Raw genomic sequence first — 22,959 nt, 5'->3', positions numbered from 1 at the left:
CAATCCTTCTTGTTTCAAAATTACAACATAAAAAAAATTTAATCTCAAATAATATTTCTCAAATTTAGACTTTATGGCAATGATTCATGATTCGTATTCAGACAAGAATTTGCTAACTCACTCTACAATAAATTTAGGGCCTCGGTCAATTTATGTGGTCAATCTATTTGAGCATAATAAAATAATTTTGGGACTCACCATGGAATCGAACATTTAACAAATACATCGGCACTCACAATCACTCACGCTTACATTTCAACTAAGGTACTATTTTTCAAACTACATGCTTTCAAATTATAAAAAATTAAAATAATAATATTTTCCTCCTAAATAGGCCGAAGCCTAGTTTAGAGGCCGAGACAAGTTCTATGACTACATCTACTCGATTAGAACTGCCGCTCTTCCACTCAAGTTTTCCGATTTGCAAGGAAGCACGTGGAGCGCCCGGCCTAAATAATTTCGGGTTAAAACGTCGTGGGGTCACACGGTTCAAATACATTTCTAAAAACGTTTGCATTAATTTCATTACGAAATGAAACTACTGATTCTCAAGGTCTCAAACTCATCATTCCATGAGCAACTGGTATTCAATATTGTCCTCTAATTGTATCCCATCAAACAGAAGCTATTAGGAAGTTGAGACTCATCTCGTAACGGAAGTAATTGTGAATTTATGGATCGCTTTCTCAGATTGTTTTGAATTTGTGGGGCAGTGAGATACAATCTGAGTTGCAAGATGATTTGCATACAGACTAGTTGGTTGTGGAGAGAATAGCTAAGTTATAACATAGCAAGATTACGGTGGCCGAGATTAACCGCTGGTCGGGATGGAGGGTTATTATTCAAGGGACATTGAATTTCATTATGGAATCTCCAGATTCTCTAAGTTGATCGAATTTGATAGAAAATTGGAAAAAAGACATTATCTAGATTATCTAGGTTTTGATAAGACAAGTAATACAGAATATTGAGTTATGATATGTGAAGTTATAGATGGTGTGTTTGGATATTATAGAGCCCACCTTCATCAGTATATTTATAAAAGCCATGTAAACAAGTCCTTGCAAAGTGAAAAGATTGAAATGAGTTTGAAAAATTTTAAAGTAATATCATTGAAGACAAAATTCATTGATGCAAATCTATACAGAATCAACCAAAAATTTGTCTTGAATCGATCAAAGTTTGAAGACACATTAAAGGAATGTTATAATCATAGTGGTTTCTATTTATTGATCGATACTCCTCGGGCAAATATGAATGAGCTACACGTACTTTTCAGATTATCGCTTCATATTGGAATCGATCCGGTTATTTATACTTCTTGTTTCAAAATTACAACATAAAAAAAATTTAATTTAAAATAATATCTCTCAAATTTAGACTTTATGGCAACTATTCATGATTGGTATTCAGACAAGAATTTGCTAACTCACTCTACAATAAATTTAGGGCCTCGGTCAATTTATGTGGTCAATCTATTTGAGCATAATAAAATAATTTTGGGACTCACCATGGAATCGAACATTTAACAAATACATCGGCACTCACAATCACTCACGCTTACATTTCAACTAAGGTACTATTTTTCAAACTACATGCTTTCAAATTATAAAAAATTAAAATAATAATATTTTCCTCCTAAATAGGCCGAAGCCTAGTTTAGAGGCCGAGACAAGTTCTATGACTACATCTACTCGATTAGAACTGCCGCTCTTCCACTCAAGTTTTCCGATTTGCAAGGAAGCACGTGGAGCGCCCGGCCTAAATAATTTCGGGTTAAAACGTCGTGGGGTCACACGGTTCAAATACATTTCTAAAAACGTTTGCATTAATTTCATTACGAAATTCAAGCCAGTACTATTGAAATGCTAGAAGACTACAATAATTTGGATGGATAAGAAGCAAGTTAGCAAATCTTTTATGGCAACAGAAAATTTAGGTGCTTACTTTGTGCATGAATAAATTATCAAGAACAAGGTTCACGTGAGTTCATATTGAAAAAATTTAGTCCAATTTTGATCAGTTCAACAACATGAAAGAAAGGCACAAAAAAACTTCAATACAAACCTCTCAATATTCCCTATATTACAATATGTGTATTTGACCCAGTCTACTACTGTTTTCTGTTCGTGATAGCATGTCTATAAATTTTTTAATGTTTGAGAGGATAAAAAGGAATAACTGTTTTTGTCATGCTGCCTGTGTGTAGCTAGTCGATCCATATGCAAAATGCTATATATGCATTTATTATTCATTTTTGAAATGTTCGTACTTTTTGAATTATGAAATTTCCTCTGTTGATGATGAAAATCTTGCAAGGCGAGTTTAATGTTGGAAGGGGAAGTTCCCGTTTAACAGGATTTCTTCCGATTTCCACTTTGGACTGAAATATTGTTGGAAACTTTGAGTACTATGACGTTGGAGTGGGAATTCATTATTTATTCATTACTGATCGGAGAGAGCAATCATTCTATCACCAAATTCAATTCATTAGTGACTACAGGAATTGTTCACAGTAAAACTAAGGACAGAAACTGAATACTGTATAACAAGGAACGAAGGAACCTCTTCATAGGTTTAGTTCTCAACTTCCTTGCTTAGGAATTAAGAATTGATTATTCATGAGATGGAGGTGAGTGAGAGAAGGATAGCAATTTTGAATGAAAGTCAGATAGAGAGTAGAGGAAGATGGTTAGAAAGAGAAATGAATCAAGAAAGATGAATGATGGAGATAATATGGAGGAGAAAGAAAATGATTTCTTCAAAAGTAGGAGGTGAGAAGAGTGATGAGTGAGTTGCACTACGTCTTGATAACAACCAGCTTTGATAACACAGTTTCAATTATTTCAATTTCTCACTTCCACTACTGGATCAAAAACTCCTGTAATTCAAAGTAGTATAAGAAATTCTGATCATAATCATGCTCACGAAGATCTTTGGAAATAATTTGATAGATATCAATATCCTGAAAAGCTGATTCTTACGAACTTGAACTGGTGTTTCTCATGAGCATTGACACACACAGTGGATATAGATAATATTTTGATGGATGGTGCCAAATAATTCTAGTTTTGTTACAAATTTGTGAAATAATAATTTTATTATTCAGACTTTTTTTATATATTATCTATGTATCTGCTTTTGACCATAAACATTTATCATAAATACGTATGAGTGACATTACAAGGACAGTGAATATAGATTTGAGAATACATTATCTGGTACAGAATTCCATTAGTAAATAATGGTTATGCATATCTCAGATAAGTAACGTGTGCTAATTTGAGGCACTAAAATAAATTATGCTCAGAATAGTGGATGAGAACAAGAATTGGAGGGAACAATAGAACTGGATTATATAAGTAATGTATTATGTTTGTTTGTATATAGGTGCGTACAGGTTTACGTGCCGCGAACATGAGCAATTCACTTTCAATCAGCTGATGCCAAGCTTTTTATATCTGTATCTTACCGTTTCTGTAAAAATACAGATATAATCAGCTGATTAAAAGTGAATTGCTCATGTTCGCGGCGCGTATATCTGTACGCACCTTAGGATATTATAAAAACCCTGATTATATTTAGAGAAGTTAACGGAAACAGGAATTGGAAGATACAATAGATCTTGATAATAGGAAAACGAATTGTGTGTATTTATAGGGTATTATAATATTATGTGAGTGTGTGCATATGAACAGACATGAGAAGGAGAATATTGTTGCAAATAGTGTTGGCGGGATTGCCAAGACTGAGACGCCAGACCTAGCTGTTCATTCGATCACACATCATCACATATGAAACGTCACCAACATGTGCACACTGCACAGTGCAGCACAGCATACAGAACACACCAAGTCAAGTCTGAATGTTAGTGGCGGTGCAAATTGCCCTCCCGTTGGCAACCAAAGTTCCAAATAAGATTTGCGCCGTTGTGGGACCTTTCTTGTCCGCAAAAATCTAATTCGCCCACCCGAACTAGCCTCATGTGACAAATTCAACAGGCGAGTAACAGAGCAACTTTTACAAATGACACGCGGACGCCCGTCGTGACCCCCGCGTCACGTCACGTGACGGCGACGTGACCCGAAACCTCATTGCGCTCTTAAATCAAGCACTGTTTCAATGCCACTTGACAGCTGAGACGATTGCAGGTGCTTACTTCTACTACTGTGGTGCTTACACTACTGTGGTAGTCGTGTTCTCACAATCTTATTCTTATAATTTGAAAATTTGGAGTTTTTTGGAGAAAAATCACTCAAAATCCATATCTTTCAATCCGGAGATTCTACATTTCATTATATAGGAATAAATCTTGAATTACCAAACTATTGCTGTTGACAGCTGAATTATAATTTTTTCTGTTGCCTGTAACAATAATTATTCTGCTTATATCTAGTGAATTAGGCTCAGTTTCTGTGAAACTCATAAATCGATAATGAGCGATATTTAACCTATAGATTCAATGGCCAATGAGATTCAATAAGTGATTCAATTCTGAATGATATTCAAAGGCATGATTAATATACTTAACCAATCGACTTACAGTCTACTCGTTTAAGTAATAATAAAGGAGCTGTTGCCATATCTTATAAGATTCATTTTGATGAAAATCACTTTTGAACTGCTAAATACGACATAGCAGTAAGGTATTTAAATATAAAATATATTATAAACTCGTCATGGAGTGTTGATGAAGGGCCTAGTCTCCGAAAGCGCTCCACTAATGTGAGTAGAAGCTAATAGCTTTTATTTATATTAATACCTGACTGCTATGTCGCGAATTAATATATCAAAAGTGATCATTCAACAAGCAGTTCGTAATGGAATCAAACATTGATGAAAATATTTTCAATGATTTGATATTACCAGGTTTACCTCGGTATTTGAATATTATCATACAGAAAGTCTACGATTCTTCGATGTTTACATTACACAAGTGGATCGTAGAACTGGAGAAAAATAGTATCCATACGAAGTAGCACTCAAAAGTATCCAATTCTTTTTCGAAATGAAAAGGAATCAATCCATGTAGAGATTGAAGCACATCATGAGTAGGTATTCATGAGTAGGCCTACTTGTCCGGCAATCTATTGCTCTCATGAGAGAGCATGCAAGTTGGCTGCTCAACTGAGCTGCGGACAGTGAGAAATTGGCAGAGTGAGTCAGTCGACTTTCCCACTAGCAATAGTACTTGGCCGGGAAGCACATGGCAATTGCCGGCCAGCGTTACCAGTTACCTCTTAATACCATCTGGTCAGCCACTGCTTGCTCGTTATCCGGGGTTTAATCTGCTCGAATTGCCAGCGGGTGGCACAAAGTCATGTAGTCCAAAGTCCAACACGGGTTTGTCGCTTCAAACGAATGCAGATAGTAGTGTAGTCCACTCCATTCTGAATCCCTACACTACTATAATAACCAGCAGCATTCTCACTGAATTCCATTGGGCACATCCTGGAAAGAACTCAGGATTGCTTCGAATTGCATCTCCAACATCACTTCCTCTTATTGTTGAGAGTTGAACGATGATATTCAATGATACTCCTCCCTTATACAACAAGAAGGAGTTCCTGAAAGTACTTGTCACTACAGTTATACATTCTACATTTTTTCAATCCTTCAAGTTCATTTCTAATGAAAATTTGAGATCTTATAATCTCAGGACAATCATTGAAACTTAGTTTATCATTCATATTATCAAAAGAGTCGAACAAAATGGTTGAAATATTGTTTGTTGGTAGACAAAATGAACTCAAATAATCAGAACTGGGAGACAAAGTTTGATTAAAATTGAAGAGGAAATATAAAATGGTTGAAATATTGTTTGTTGGTAGACAAAATGAACTCAAATAATCAGAACTGGGAGACAAAGTTTGATTAAAATTGAAGAGGAAATGAGAGATTCGTTTTGATGATAATAGCAGTCAGAGATAAATGAGATAATGGCAGTCATCAATATAGATATGGGAATTATCATTGCAATAAGGCTTCAATAATATAGTTCTCGAACTCACTCGAAATTCTTGAAATTGAATTTTATGAACAACATTATTTTTACACAATTATTAATCTCAATTATCATTATTGTTCGCAGTATGTTCATTTTTTCAATCCTTCCAGTTCATCTCTAATAAAAATTTGAGATCTTATTATCGCTGAGTTCATCACATTTATCGCTAATTAATCTTGGAAATTTCGTAAGTCTCTTCATGGATGTTGAGAGAATATTGATGAGACTTTGCATACTCTGAAATAGTATGATGCATGGATTAAGAATGAGATAACATTGCACTAACAGCAATGCCCAATGAGAAGCATTTCGATCGATTTCTAGAGACTTTGAGGTGCACTACGAATTCATGTATGAATTTAGATTTAATAGTCCATTAGATTTAATCCTGCTGAAATCTCTTTTCCAAGGAAAGATCTATGGCATGAGAAGACCGGGAAGAAGAAGAATATCATGACTGAAAAACCTGCGTGCTCAGTTATCCAAGACAACAACAGAACGTTTTAAGATTGCTGTATTGTCAGGCTATTCACCAATATTCTGTACAAAAAGACACTAGAAAAGAAGATCCAATAAATGTCCTAGAAACCACGCTCAGGTCCATATCTTATTTCATTTATTGGAATCATGATCATTGGAAAAACAATTAAATATATCATGTAGTATAGAAGATAAGGCTATCAGAAAAATTTATCGCATTTTGCCGCCGAACAAAAGCATGCTAGGCATCAGCTTTCTGGGTCACTAGGAGAGAGAGAGAGAGAGAGAGGAAATTCACAGTTCCATCCAATTTGCCTGGAAATTACCTGAAGCCATTTTCAGCTCCAATATTTCTTCTGCCATGAAGCGATACAGGACAGTGAGCGAAACTGTACTTGTAATGAGATGAGTTTTCTAATTACTGCTATCCGTGGATTAACTTGATAATCAGCTTCGTTGATTCTGATCGAAGAAGAAATTCGCTCTTGACTTCGGTTGGCAAAAAAGCTAGGAAACTTTTAATCAATTAAAAGAAAGCTGGAACAGAATGAAAAGTACGGAAGATCAATAGGAGTTTAGAGACTTTCTTTGCCTGGCTCTTTGAAAGAGGAGATTGAAGATGTTGCCGCAGCCAAGGCGGAGTAATTGTTGCCAGGTGGAGCAGAGGATTTGTCCCCCAACCGCTGTGCTGTTTCTACAACTCGTGTCGTCATTCATCGATTATTCTCTCTAACGCTCACACAATTCAAAAGCAATCCAATGGATGACGACTAAGGTCTTCTAATTTGTAGATGGAATCATTTGAAGCACCTTTTTTTGCTTTGGAGTGAACTTCTTTCGCGTAACTTTTACTATAGTGTGGTCCATGTTATAATGGCAGTGGATGAAGATAGAAGAATAGCGATGCCGGTTCTCTGCATTAATTAATTATATTTCTACACTGTCAAAAACATAACTGTCATCGTTGTGGACCTAGAAAAGGATGGTACCACCGGCTTTGTCGAATGATAGACAAGGATAGCAAAACCAAAGTTGATCAAATACTGTCATTATAACGTAGACCTCACCATAGTAGTAGTACACGAAACGAATCATTATACACTTTTGCAACACTATTGTTACAATGGTTAATCAAGAATAAGTCTTTTTCCATCATGTAATTGATTGATATTGAATCCAAAAAAATATACCGAATAGTATTTCTATAAGTTTGTTCAACACTGCAAGTTCATGAAAATCTTTACACAATGAAATATTATCATTTGCAATCGATTGAAATGTCATTAGTAAGTGCAGTTCATCAGTCAAGCCCTATGAAAATAGGCACAAGTTGATAAGCAAATAAAAAATTCAGTAAGTGAATGTGAATGAAGTCAAGCATAGTTGATCTTTTAGAATATTCTATGATATGAAAAGTCCATATCAATAATATGAATATCAGAACATAACGTGTGGATGTTGTCATATGTCATCTATATGTTTTAAATCGGCCTTGCCTGAAAAAATGTATGATGTGTAGTAAATGATTAATTTAAGTGCTTTTGCGATGCGAGTCACAATAGTTATTACTATTTGGAGTCTAATGTGATTATTTTTGTTGTTGGTTTTTCAACTTCATGGTTATTCTATTAAGTTCCATTGAAGTCTTTTAATTGAGTGTCTGAAATCTGTTGGGCTTGTAATTACAGTGAAAACCAATAAAAATTAGTTTTTTTCCAATAATGTACAGCCCAAATGGTATTCATGATGTGATTGAAAATAATCGGATTATCGCTCCATTCTATTTTCTATGACTACATACAGAAAATGTATCTTTCTATCTCTATGGTGAATATTAATTCACCATCTCCATCCACGCTCTTACTTATACCTACTCCGTGTTATCGGATGGGCACGTTAAACTGTCGGTCCCGGCTGAAGTATGACAGTCGTAAGGCCCATTGACGGCTTAAATGATATATTCAGGCGGTGGGACCTTCCCGCAAGGGGACTCCCCACCAACAAAAGCCATACGAATTCACTTTTTTTTTTTACTTATACCTACTCATATTCAAGATCAGCTACGAATACTGTAACATGGACTTGAACCATCCAAATTGCAGTGAAGCTGCTTCATACCTGAAAAAGTTTCCTTCAAATGTGACTTTCGAGGTTTATTCTAAGCAAACATTCATTTTAGAATCATTAATTCCTTCCGTGGTCCCCTTTAGAGGAAGGAAAATTCCATTTTTCAGTATTGTTATAGGCTACTTCGTACTGTTTGCTTTATGAACTCACAGCTGGCGCACAAGTCTAACTTTGCTGGCTGTGCCAAATCATTTAGATCTATTATAATTTACATTTTTACTATGCATTTTGTATGTATTATTCATGTCTTGTAACTATGTAATTTTGGCGAAATGAACATTCTTATTCTTATTCTTATTCTTATTCCAATGATTCCATTCATTTATATGCTAAAGATTCAGGATTGTGTGTTCTGATCATTCTGTATTACACGCAGAATCCAATTACCTCATACAATAATAGTTGAATTTGAGTCATACACTCTGTCGCATAGGAATGAAGAATGAGTGACATGCATGTCCAAGTTTGTTGGGATGTAGAAATCAAGGGTGACTTATAAACTCGATGCATACCAGTATCAAACTATCAAAGCATACACATGAGCTAAGAGGAAATGAGTCCCAAAAAATGGCATTCAATCAAGCCAAACTCGTGACTTGCTATGAAGACGCTGAATGCCAATGAGATTCTTCATTGGAAGAAGACCAACACTCCAACCAGATCTAGGAAGATAGTAAGAGAAAGAGAGGGAGGGAAAAAAGAGAGAGGGGGTGAGAGAGAGAAAGTAAGTGATAGTGAAGGAGCTTGATGTTCTATTTTGACTATGAATGAGCCAGCATGAATTATTTACTACTTAGAATAGCTCTAAACCATATTAAAGAGGATGGTATTTTTGAAACGGGAAACTTATTCCACTGTGATTTATCCCAGCATAGGGGTACTGTTATCAGATATAAATATCTTATTATATAGTGTGAAAGATTGAATGTGATCTAAGAAGTCCACTGATATTCCTGAGACCAAAATTATCACTATGGATTAAATTAGAATTTCTAAAATAGATCTTCGAGTGAATTTAATGCACAAAACCAAATGACAGAAATATGAAACAATTCATGACCATATTAAAATTACACTCGAACTTAAAGACAAAAAATTTTATTCAGTTATTTATTTAGTTTACGAGAATTACACAACTCCTACCCGACCCAGTAAATGCTTTCTTGGATTATTTCTGAAGGTTCAAGTAGGATTCTTCATTATTTTCTCATGACATAAAATTCAAAAGAGAATATTTGGATTATTCTATTCCATGATGTTCAAGTAGGATACTCCATTAATTTTTGACATAAGATTTAATAGAAAATATTTAGAAAATGTTTGCACACTAATCAATTTCAAACTACGGATAGGAAATACTTTGCGACAATTCCACTAGAATAAATTCTACATTCCTTGCTCCTGATTTGATAATAATTTTTCCGCAACAAATTGAAAGTTCAAAATACTGAATTCATTGACAGCGTGATGCAATCTATGTTTCAAAGAATAAACCATTGGTCTTGCAGAGTTTAAATAAGAAATACATTTTTCTATTTCTCCTGTTTGAGAGAGCACGTCACTGAATTTCATTCCTTTTTTTGCTGGATATAATTTTAACACATAAGCTGTGGGCTTCTGAGTTTGTGAACGGAAAGATAATGGAAGATCAAAATATCGTATCCAAGGGAATCATAAGCTTACGTATAGCCAGACTGTAAAGTATAAACATAACCTGAAAGAAAATGGAACGTAGAAGAATAAATAGGAAATATTTAGAAAATTTTTGCACACTAATCAATTTTAAACTACGGATAGGAAATATTTTGCGACAATTCCACTAGAATAAATTCATATTTATTCATGAATTCCTTGCTCCTGATTTGATAATAATTTTCCCGCAACAGATTGAAAGTTCAAATAATGAATCCATTGATAGCGTGATGCAATCTATGTTTCAAAGAATAAACCATTGGTCTTGCAGAGTTTAAATAAGAAATACATTTTTCTATTTCTCCTGTTTGAGAGAGCACGTCACTTATTATTTCAATAATCAATTCCTTTTTTTGCTGGATATAATTTTAACACATGAGCTGTGGGCTTCTGAGTTTGTGAACGGAAAGATAAGAAAGATCAAAATATCGTAACTAGGGATGTCAATCCCGGGATCCCGGGATCCCGGTCCATTTTGATACCTAACAATCCCGGATTTTTCAGCGTCAATCCGGGATTTTCGGGATTGGAAACCTGAAATTGTGAATCATATTTTTTCAAAAACAATTCAATATGGAATTTATTTATGGTGATGAATATGAGTTTCTATAACTAATTATTGTTCTAAGTGTTTGACTAATTTATTTTACAGGCACAGTCTACAGTTGCATAAATATACATAATAATGATTGTATACTGTAGCCTACTCTTTACTGGCTTAATAGAATTCGCATTATTAGTTCGCATAATTGACAGAATGGTTGTTGATTGGTTGTTATGCCTCTACGTTTTTTTCTGTTTACACAGTACCACAATTACCAGTCTAGACGGCGCAATATTTGCAATAGTGCTGATGGCATTTCCTTGAAATGCATTCCGAGCTTTGAAAATACTTCAGAAATCAGAAATAAAAAAGCACTAACGATTCACTCTCTGTCTAATAATTATTCCTCTCCTCTTATCTTTCTCTATCATAAGTAGAATATCTGGTTGAAGTAAATATTATAGTTGCTCTACGAAATTTCATTAAGTAGTGTAGTGGTTGAGCTTTCGCGTTGTTTGGTCGGTATGGCGTTATGGTCTTACAAAAAGTATTATATTTTATTATAAATATTATTAATTCAATTGATAGTGATATTAATTCACTTTACAGTATTTGACGTAATTAAAGTGTGAGCCCTATCCCGTCCTGATGTAGGATAGAAATGCTTTTGTCTACATAAAAAAGACTCTGATGAGTTATCTTGCTTTCCTCAGTTCTCACTATCATCTAGGATACAGCAAATTTAAGGTAGGACATGGAATAAAACAGTTACTCCTATAATCTTGAAAACATTATAGAAATAGAATGTTCAATATTTAAATATTATTCCCAAGTATATTTTTTATTTTAATAATAGCCTCTCCCTCTTTAATGGGCCCTTTTTCATCTCCACACACTGTTACTGAACATGTAATTGAGGAGGAACAATTGGTTAAAAATACATTAAACTGATTTTTTCCAATCCGGGATCAGTCCCGGGATCCCGGGATTGATATTGGATAATCCCGGAATACCGGGATTGGAAATCAGTCCCGGGATTGACATCCCTAATCGTAACCAAGGGAATCATAAGCTACGTGTAGCCAGACTGTCAGTACAAAGATAACCTGATATAAATGAAACGTAAAATAATAAAAGGAGGTCAGGTTTTTGCTTTCAAATTGCAACATGCTGGTATTATTCAAAATGTTTTGATACAGTAACAGAAAAGCAGAAAGTTTCGTATCATCAATGACTACTGAATAAGATTCCCTGTTCCCTCCATTTTTCCTGTTCAACAAGGATGGAGCGCTTGCTGAGATTTACTCTGTCAACATGCTGTGAGGACAACGTTAAATAAGTATTCACAATTTCGAGAAACTCTTCAAAAAACCTGATCCGTATCCATCCTGTTTCCAATCTCAGTTACCTAAGAATAATTCCAGGCAAGAGAGAAAGAGTAAAAGAACTCTTGTAAATACGTGAAGAGTATCTCAGTATCACTCATCCATTTTCTTTTCCAGCAATCCTTTGAGTTTTGTGTATTCAGCCTGAATCAATACTGACTGCATTGGGCATGAAAGCGTTCTCCACCTCTGTACTCACTTGGAAAAGAGACTTGGGAAAGCACGGAACCAGCCAAACGTACGATGGGCTCACTTATTTGAGGATGATTCATTGCTTACCTTCCAAATGGTTTTGTTACATGTCGATATTCTGGTCGGAATCCACCAACAACGGGAGAAACGTACCAACGTTGAAAGTCCCCTTATTGAAGCTTCTTATCGAAGATTTTATTAACTTTACTGTTCAAAAGAGAAATTATAATAATATGAATGCTTATCGTGAACAAATCATAGTGAGAATGAATAAACTGTTCCGAAAGACTACTATTTATCGATTCACACCCATTCTCGACAACTATGAGAAAGCTTCATACTTCATTTTTTCTTTAAAATGAAGTATTGATCTCATTTTACTGAGAAGAAATGTCATCGTCCTCCAGTCTTTTCATGAATAATTTCCAACTCTTTCAAGACTGTTACGTGAAAACGTCGCATCTCTTCCATTGTCAGAATAATTGAAATGTCCATTTAGAGTGTTAGGAATACGTCTCACCTTTTTTTGAAGTTCTGAAGCTGTCATCTCTCGGAACGTATTGAATGTCGTACATGATTGTTGTGTTCGGCAAAAGGCTTTTATCTTTATTGATCCTGTACACTGCATATTTGAACGCTAGCTCCGTGCTGCTGTCTTTCTCATCTTGAGTGAATATTGCTCCTGAAAAAGAAAATGTAGACTTTGTGAATAATTGACATTCTTGAATTCCTCAATTCAAATAGAAGAAGGGAAAGCTATCGCCTAACAATAATCTACTATTCTATAAGTTATCCAATGAATGGAAGCGATATTTTATAGTCTCTACCATAGTAGGCCTACACTCGATGTAGTAAACTTCATAAACGTCTGTTCGCTTCACACCAGCACATCACAAACTAGAAGGAAAATCCACAAACTCCTTTCTAGTAAATCAAGAATAGGTATGTGAAAATCAAGAATTTTCCGTCATGGGAGATTGTAGTTATGTCGAAGAAGTGGAACTTCCCACGGGACTCTCCACAACTCAATATGCCACACGATAATTATTGCAGCAATAAATATGAGATAAAAAAATGAAACTGATCCATTATTGAAGAAGAAACATCAACTAATTTCTCTCCATAATTCATATTGAGTTGTTTTTATTGAGCTGTATTATTGTGATTTGTTCCATTTTTGATATTGTTGAAAATATTGCTAGTCAGTGAAGCTTCATACCCCAGGTCTGCTTAAAGATAATATTATTGAGTTTTGTGCATCCATATTTACTTCGCGATTAGAAAAGGATTCCTTTTGATAATATTAACGGTAATATTGTAGTTGTAATGCCTGACTGTACTAGAGCTGTATTATTGTAATGTGATTCATTTCTCAGTGATTATTTTAGTTTCTCAGTCATTGACGTTTTATACCAAAGTTTAGTTCTGCTCGAAGATAATATTAAAGATAGCAACACAAGATATGTGTTGTGCTACTCGATTCACTTTGCAATTAAAATAGTTAAGATTCTAATAATATTGCCTGCCGTTTACTATAATGTACTATTGTTCTGGTAATGCACTGACTGTAGTGGTGGTTTGTTGCGCGTGAATGGAGTGAATTTGTTTGTTTGCTAGTGGGACTTCTCATCCACTGGTCTTTGAATCGGCGTTTCGGCGTTGCTCTGGCTTATTTTGCATAATAGCCGCCTCAAACTGACTAACAGTGGCCTGATCGAGTTGCAGCTCCGTGTACCGACTTCAAAGCCCGTCTTCCTAAACGGCGTGTGTATTCACGGAGCCAAGTAATCTTGGAATTGAGCTCGACCAAGCGCCAAGCGCCCAGAGCCCATTACCGATCAACAACAATGTGATTTGAATGCTAAAGAGAAACTCACACAGTTTTCATCCAAAGTCGATGCATAAATTGAAGCCACAAATCAAAGGATATTGCCTCGCAAATGTACATTCGTGGTCTTTCCATTCCGTTTGTTCGCGAATCATTATTCTAATTTCAGAAAGGCTTTGGGGAGACCCGAAGAAATGGAAAAATTCTCCATTTAAAAAAAATGAAATGTGAAAAACAATTGGAGAAATGAGAAATTCTTCGTTTGGTTAAAACTCTATACAGTTTGATGGAGGAAAAGAGTAATTCTCTCACAATATCATCAAGGACAACAATTTATCATCATCCTAGAGTTTTCAAAAAATGAAGTATTGGAGTATTCTCATAACAGCCCACAAATAAAGCAAATGAGAAGTAGAAACTATACCACACGTACCCGTACGATTTTACAGTATAAAACTATAGGCTACTGATGAGCTGATAGCAAGTAATGAAGGAATGTGATCTATTTCAAATGATTAAATTTTTGTGGATTTATGGGCTGATTAAGAAAGATTGATGTTTTCTTCAAGGGTACCATCAATGGCTTCCCTTGAGAATTTCTTTTCATTTCAATTATTGTAGCATTCATTCAATTCAAATAATTCAACCCCATTATTTTCCTTTATCGTCTTTTAGGAAGAATAAACCTATAGGGTGTCCCGAAAGTAGAGTGCCAAACTTCGGGAATAGGTTCTATGGGTCAAAACAATTAAAGAGAAAATGTGGGAAATTTTTTTCCTAAAACGCTTAGTTTAAGAGATATTCACCATTTCGTATTTTTTACAAAATATTATTTTTCTCCCAAGTTATACAACCGATCGCTATAAAAATCGGTAGATATTTCAAATAACAGAGAGATGAACTGTAGGAAAAATATTGAACTTTGTCCAATTCGAAAATTCAAAATGGCGGCCATTTTAAACTTTCAATCCAAAATTGCGGGAAAACGGTGATAGATAGAGAAATTTTTTTTAGAAAATTTTATTTACAATCAGTTAACAACTGAAAATTGAGGATCGGACAAATCGGACAAAGCATAACAGAGATACAATGAAATGTGTGTTACGAGGCAGCAAAACATCAATTTGTTGTAAATAGCAAGGAAGCCTACCAGTCTGTATTAACATTAAATTATGATTTTCTTGTGCTTGAATTTCTCTTTGTTTTGACCCATAGAACCTATTCCCGAAGTTTGGCACTTTACTATTGGGACATCCTGTATTATTCCTCCGCCTATTCATTATCATTTGTTTTACTCTCCTTTTCACAACATTGCACTAGAGCTGAAAGGTTCCGGTAGACAGCGTAGAGTATATTGATTTGAGTATTGAGTACAGTGGGAGTTACATCAGCTTCTCGAAAAGCGGGCTGAGTCATGTCGGGAAAAAGTGAGGTTGCCTTCGAATAATATCATGAACCCCGTCCTCGGAACAATATTCGCTCCATAGAACAAAATACGCAACGCAGCCATTTCGAGAGCGAGGCAGGAATTTTGACAAGAAGGAAAAGGAAGAGGAATGCCGGTGTAGGTTTTGAGTAGCTATGAACATAAAGAGGGGAAGCCTGTAATATACTACCGTGCGAAAGTAAGGGCAATAAAAGTGAAAAGAAAGAGATCCACTCTCAGTTTTGGAGTTGTTGCAGAACAAGGTGGCCCATATAGATGTTCGGTCGTTCACAAAACTTGTCAAACATTTTTACGATGCAATAGATCGCATATATGCCGATTCGTTCTTCAAAAATCAGCTTCGGTTGGTTTTCCATTTCACCAACATCATTGATGATATTATCCAAGTTTCTACTTTTTCTTGCCATCGTCTCAGCAGGCTCCTTAACAATCACAAATACTGGAAGCAGTACCTTATATATGATATTATTAAGTATTATTGGTAGTATTGTTATACTAGTATAAATGATCTGATGATTTGGAGATTTTTTCTCAGAAGAATCAATATTCATATACTATCTTTCGTGTAATAGAACGTATTTATGCAGTTGTAAATGACAAAAATCATAAATGATGATTGGAAACCTCACTCTCAGATCTATTTTCACAAATAAATTTTATTCTATAAATATAGCCATAGCCACCTCTAATACAGGTGGTTATGATATAGCCTATTCGAGTATAATGGTACTTCTCTCAAAACCCTAACGGAAACCCTAACGGATGTGAGTCAATGGGTTCAATTTCAAATTACATGATGTATAATCCCGTCAAGAGTGAATATAGTTTCCTTAATTCCATCAAGGCGGTGAGTATTCAAGTTATAAAAGCTATTCATAAGTCATGGATGCTACCAACCTCTGATTACAGATCTAAATCACGACAGATGTCGATTAGAGAATTTCCGGATGATTTCTTTTTTTTAGTTTATTAAATGAAGAAGGTATCCATTGGTTCTTTTTTGTGTATTTTATGATGTAAAACATTCGACTTTCTTAAGAAATCATGCTTACACTTTCTTGAAAACTTGAAGTACAGAATCTTAGTATTGTATCACTTACCATCAGTGTCTGATAAAATTCCTGAAGAGCTTTTGAAAGAACCATTATCTATTCGTTCAACCTCTTTCAAGCATGAACTCTTTTGATATTTAGGAATCAAACTTTCAAATGGGTTAGATGAGAGATTCAACGCCGATGAGATGCAGTTCTGAGCATTAGACACTAGACAAGAAACTTTAACATCCAAGACGGGTCTTTTTGATCTCGTGGGATCATCTGCTGGGAATGTTGGCACCTTTGAAATGCGAGATCGGTCTGGTGTGCTTGAGCTATTTTGTTTTCAAATTACCTTACAAAGTTAGGAGTCGATGCTTGAGGCTTCGACAGAGAGCTGAAGCTTTCGGATGAGATGACGTCATCAGCGGGTAATCCTAAGAAGCACGTCGCTGTAAGCCGCTTACCGGATCTTAGGTGAGTGAGAGAGAGAATGAGTGAGTGGGGATGGATTACACCGGCTCACAGTTACCTCAGATCTGGTCTAAGGGTGAGCACTGAGCATTCCTTCCCGGAATTCTATGAGATATAGATTAATTCTATGTGGCCTGGGACTTTCATTCAAATCGCTACATTTTCCGTTAAGACTAAATTGATGATCAAAATAATATATTTATCTTCTCATAAGCACTAATTGCTGGGTACTAATTCTACTTCCATTGGAAAACTGATGAGCAGCCATCGACCATGGGTTGCTATGGATTTAACATTCAATTACAGAGCAGTTATAAGGTGAGTTGAAATATCTATTGGTGACCTCGAGTAAACCTGTACTATACGAATAGTACAGTGATAACAATATTCCCATTTATATTAATTTATAATTCATGAATAATATTGACATTCAACAAGACGTATGGAGAGATAGTGGCAGATGGCGTGTTGAGTTCGGGAAACGGCCGGGAAGGCTGTCAAAACCCGCGTATAAGGTAAGGTATATTGACATCATAATGATGATTGAAATCAGAGTTTACTAATTATGTCAAATATGTGTAATTAATTTATGTCTATCAAGATAAACAAAGTAATGAATCATTGTGACTAGTTGAGGATACGCTTCGTATGTCAAACAATGAGTAATAATAATATTAAACTTAACAAGGAGACGCAAAAGTATTTCACGATATAGTGGATATACACTATATAAATTTTCTCCATTTGATATTGACATTGAATTTTTAATGAATTCTGTTTGATGAGGTATTCTCAGAAACACCTCACAAGGATTCTCCATGCACTCTCAAGCCCCTGGGGAGAACGGTTACTAGAATACCTGAGAACTCAAATCTCCAGTGAATGTCGAAATGGTTGAGATATTTTGATAAATTTATGACTTTTTAATAATTTTTATCTAGTCACAGTAGCATAGTATTGCTTACGCATAGTAGCTTTGAACAGCATCAGTACAGCGAAAAGTAGAAAAAATTGGTATCAACAGTTTTGGTAAGCAAGAAAAGACACATATATTACGTCCCGATATAATCTATAATATAAAAAAATGATATTCGGGAATGACGCATCATCACGTCTAAACTACTATAATGAATAACTTGAAATTTCGCATATAGATACTTGAATACCGAGGATGGTTATAGGCCTATTTTAAATTCTCCAATATTCCAGAAGAATAAGTTTTGAGTTTGTAAAATTTTTAATCAGACCCTCGCGGAGCACGTGTTACCTGCTAGTTCGTAATAAATGTTCAATGCAGAATCCTGAATGAAAGCTAGTACGACGTATACCAAGACTCAATTGCAGCACTTTAGAAGAAGAAAATTCCTCAAATAGAACTAATACCATTGTAATAATGTGAATATTGAGTGGGTATTACTGTAGTTGTTTTTGTGTATATCTTATATTATTTTTCAGGTTATTGAACTGGAATGAACTTTGATTTTTACTGTATGTTGAACCCTGCGTTTTAGTCTGAGAATTGACTCTGTCTTGTTTGAATTTGCTAACTTGTTGTTTAGTTGTCAAAATTAAAGCAATTTTCATGTATTTTTCAAATACAGTTTCAATTTCATGTCGAAAAAGCCACTATATTTGAAAATTGTACTAGCATTGACCATTTTTGCAGGTTTGGCTTTTCCACTGGAAGTTATGCTCAACGCTCGTGGAGGGGGAATAATTTTCAGTGAAAAGGCCACAGTTGGTATTGAGATGCGAACGAAAAATCATGTAACGGTGTGCGAGCCTCGGTCTTCTGAATGGGCCCATTTCCCATTCAGAGGGACAAATTGTTAAGTTTTCAGTTATCAGTAATTTCTATCTAGTTGAATAGGAAACCAAATTTTACAGAGTTAGTAGGAGTAGAATCAGGAAATTATTTGTTCGTGTGAGTTCAAGTATAGTGATTTTTATTAAAGCGTATGTGAGTGTTTCTGAAGAGTCCAAGTTTGAATATTGTTAAAATGGTGAGTGCCGAACTTTTGTTGTTTTTCTTATTAAGCTCATAATTTAACCCTTTCATAGAATGACCGGGTCCCAAATTTAAATGCAGCAAGTTAGTAGGTTCCCAAAATGTATAGATTAAAAATTGAGTATGTCTTCTTGACCTGAATCGATGGCTGAATAACTTTGTTCTGTTTGAAAATTTGACATGTTACCTGACTTTTATTAATTCGTTCTATTTATTTAGAGTTCAATAAAACCTGAAGTTGAATTTTATTAGTATTTTTCATTGAAGTTCCTGACTCGTAGTTGCTAGTTGCTAAAATAGGTGACAATTAGTTAATGATGATAATCTGTGCATGTGAATGAACGAATCCACTAAAAGCTCCCAACCAATCAAGGATTCAAATACCGGTAGATGATTTGATAGCAGTAAACTTTAGCAAATATTATAGAAAAGAAGAAACAACCCCCCTCCGTTTACACCATTATTATAATCGACTCATTTATTTTCAAAATACGAGAAGGAATACAAAATTTTCAGAATGAATTCTGAAATGTTGATTTCTTCGAACACATTCTCTTTCTTGAGAATTGGATCTATGATTGTTCGTATTCCGATCAAATTTTTCCAGCCGAATAGCATTAATACATTATTCTAATAGAATGGGGGAGAACGGGTGATTCAGAGCTGAGCTTATTCATGAGAGCTACTCCATAAATCTGCGTAATCGGGGAGCAGCCCTCATTCAGGCCACGGCTCACTGGTCCGAAATAATTTCAAGAAAAAAGTTGATGGCAAATCACTCCGCTCGGAAAATTAATGCTTACCTGAACAGGATGAGTGGAGAGGGTTGGTGGGAAGAGGGGTAGAGTGGTGTGCTAGTGGTGGGGGGTAGAGAGGAAGAGGAAAAGTGGGTATCTCAGTTCCAGCAACGATTAAGCCTGACCGACCCAGTGTTGAGTCGAGGTAGAGGACAGAATTTCTCACATCTCCCTACCTCATTTGTTCAAGTGAGAGTAGGGCTAAATTGGTCAAGGTTCATTATCAATCCCTCTTCAATAAAGAATTAGAGATTATTCTACGAATAATTGTTGAAATAGTATCCGAGGCATCATCACTATCCTCCAATTTAAAAAATATAACACTCAATAAATAATTGGAAATGTAGCCTGGGTTAGAATCCATTATTATAAGCAATTTTGTTTATCATTTGATTGGAATTCGTAAGAAGCACTATTTGGACTGGAATGACAACTGGAAGGAAAGTATATATCTCATTATCCATTTCCAATCATTCAAGTGAACAAGTCTAGTAATCATTCATCATTACTGGTGGGAATAAATTGTCTTTCTATGGCTTCGTAATGGAATCAACCATCTGTCATTGTAGTGGATAATTATTGTGGTGGAACGATAACAAATTCTCTGATATATTTTCATCATAGAAATTCATGATAGAATATTGCAAATCAACCTTTTCATTTTCAAGAAGAATACTTGAATTTATCGAAACAACATAACTATGGATCTCCTAGAGAAAATATTGTCCTCACCTTAATCATTTTTTAAATTACCTTAGTAATTGATGAGCATTGATCATGATCATAATATTATTGTTGATGATTCAACTCATTCCAAATGATCATCGTCAGCTATACTGGAAGACAGTTATCTTCAACTGCACTTTGTCATCATTGCAAATAGAGCAACATTTACCTGAGTGTTAATTTCTCTGGACATGGGATAGGTGTTCATAAGTGTCATACCTGCACACATAGAATGAGGTTCAATAATTATCTGGATTGTAAACCGAACTTAGATTGTATTCCCAATCACAGAGGAATGAGTCTACAGAGAAAATTTTCAAGTTCAACTATTTTATCAGATGAAGAGTTATATCAACAGGGAAGGATCACAACCGAACAGGTGCATGAGAAACAGATGTGAACAAGGCATATAAGAAAAGTTGAGATAAGCACATCGAGAATATAAAGTATGAATATCGTGCTGGTGATTGTATGGCGGCAATATGATTCACTCCTCCGCGGCTCAGTTTCTTGTTTGCCTCCGATGCTGTGCATTGTGAGAAGCTGAATTTTCTCATATAAATGCTAATCCAGTGAGAAATTTAAAATATGACTCGCTTCATCCCTGGGATTTATGTGTTTTTGAGTGTTTGTGCCACGCGTGTCAGAAGTATGTCTGGATAGAAAACAAATTTTTATCGTTGTAATATTGGAGAAATTTCAGATATCTATGGTGCTTCTGATCGGTTTAAAGGATTTTATCGATCGGAAGTAGGAATTGATGTCGTTGAGATATTCCAATAACTCTAGCATTAGATTAAAATTGAATTTGGTCTTCCCCATCATCAACTGTATCTTTGATCAACATATAAATAAAGTTTCTATCACTACCTTCTACTTGAAAATGTACAAAATCCAATTTTTCGATGAGAATAAAGATGAGGAGTATGAAAATATTCTCAGACATCATCAGTGTGGTGATTAAAAAATAAAACTTCTAGTCGATAATCGTCATTTTTAGGTGTCAACAAGATACACCGTAAAACGGTGAAATTGTTTCTCTAATCTTGAGATGTATTCAATTTCAGTTTTCTCTAGTAATAAGAACTCAGAAGCACTGGAAGCACCAAATATTCGTGGCAAAACAGGAAAGTAAAAAGAAAACTACTCTCTTTTAAAGCTTGTAAAAACTTTTTCACTCTATGCCGTGACCTCTTTCAACTTTAACACTTCTATGGTGATGATCAAAGTTTATTAGGGGTAGAGAAGAATCCAGAGTGAAATTAATTTTTCCTGAAACTGTGAAATTGTTAACATTTTAAAAAAGCTCGAGGGTAGTGATAAGCCGCTTCGCTATTAACCTGGAAAAGCTTTAACTTGTAGTTTCAAAATCTAAGTGATATCCAATAACGCATGTTGATGTTCAACAAATTTACTACAACAAATTGCTTCTGACTATTACTTTTCATCCGAGCTCTATTCTGCAAGCTATGCTACTTATGAATGACCGAAGTGAATCACCGTGGGGAGGAAATGCCTTGAAATATCAAGATTACAAATTCATAAATGATAAGATTCTATGCTCAGTCAACTCTGGTGATGCAATTGGCAATGTATCAATAAGATGTTTTGACACTGTTGTGTTGATATTGATGTTACACTGAATTCACGAATTAATTACTACTTCTTCAAATAATGATAGTTTCCATATAGTAAGACGAACTTTCAGTTTTTCAGAAACTTGAGTATAAATGTACTGTGTACTGTACATCACCAAGAATATCGGTGGAAAATATTGCCACTTCAAAGATAAGACAAATATTGCCACTTTAAAGAGAGTACAGGCGCATCGGAGTTTTGACTGGTGGAGAACCGAAATGGAACATTTACGATGGTTATATTGCTATTGAGGCTTCAAAATAGTTATCTTTCAACCTGAATGATATCAAATCTGACATTTTGTTCGCAGCCATTTCTTTACCATACTCTCGGAAGGAATTTCACATCATAAGAAACTATGAACGAAAAACTATATTACTTTGCTACTAATAATTTTCAGTCTGCCTTTTAATGGCAAACATCGTAGAGCTGGATAGTTAAAGAGAGTGAACGGTGATAGTGATTTGAATTTTTTTCCAAATTGGATGCTCAACAAGGTTTCTGGGGAGGAAAGTTCACCTTTATTCATTCCAATAATTCTTCACGAGCTCGTTCTTGAAAAAAAATAAACTATCTAATT

The 22,959-nt window shown here is 35.1% G+C and overlaps 1 protein-coding gene across 1 annotated transcript in view; it reads right to left on the bottom strand.

Annotated features, from left to right (window-relative positions):
• The window catches only part of LOC111054330 (glutamate receptor ionotropic, kainate 2), a 188,173-nt gene that overhangs the window by 102,420 nt on the left and 62,794 nt on the right, over nucleotides 1–22,959 (bottom strand). Inside the window, exon 2 of the mRNA XM_039420206.1 lies at nucleotides 12,948–13,109. Coding sequence (XP_039276140.1) covers nucleotides 12,948–13,109 — 162 coding nt within the window. The remainder of the gene's footprint in view (nucleotides 1–12,947; nucleotides 13,110–22,959) is intronic.

Source organism: Nilaparvata lugens, chromosome 2 (assembly GCF_014356525.2).
Source record: "Nilaparvata lugens isolate BPH chromosome 2, ASM1435652v1, whole genome shotgun sequence".
Taxonomy (NCBI): Eukaryota; Metazoa; Arthropoda; class Insecta; order Hemiptera; family Delphacidae; genus Nilaparvata; species Nilaparvata lugens.
This window is presented reverse-complemented; position numbering and strand designations above follow the sequence as displayed.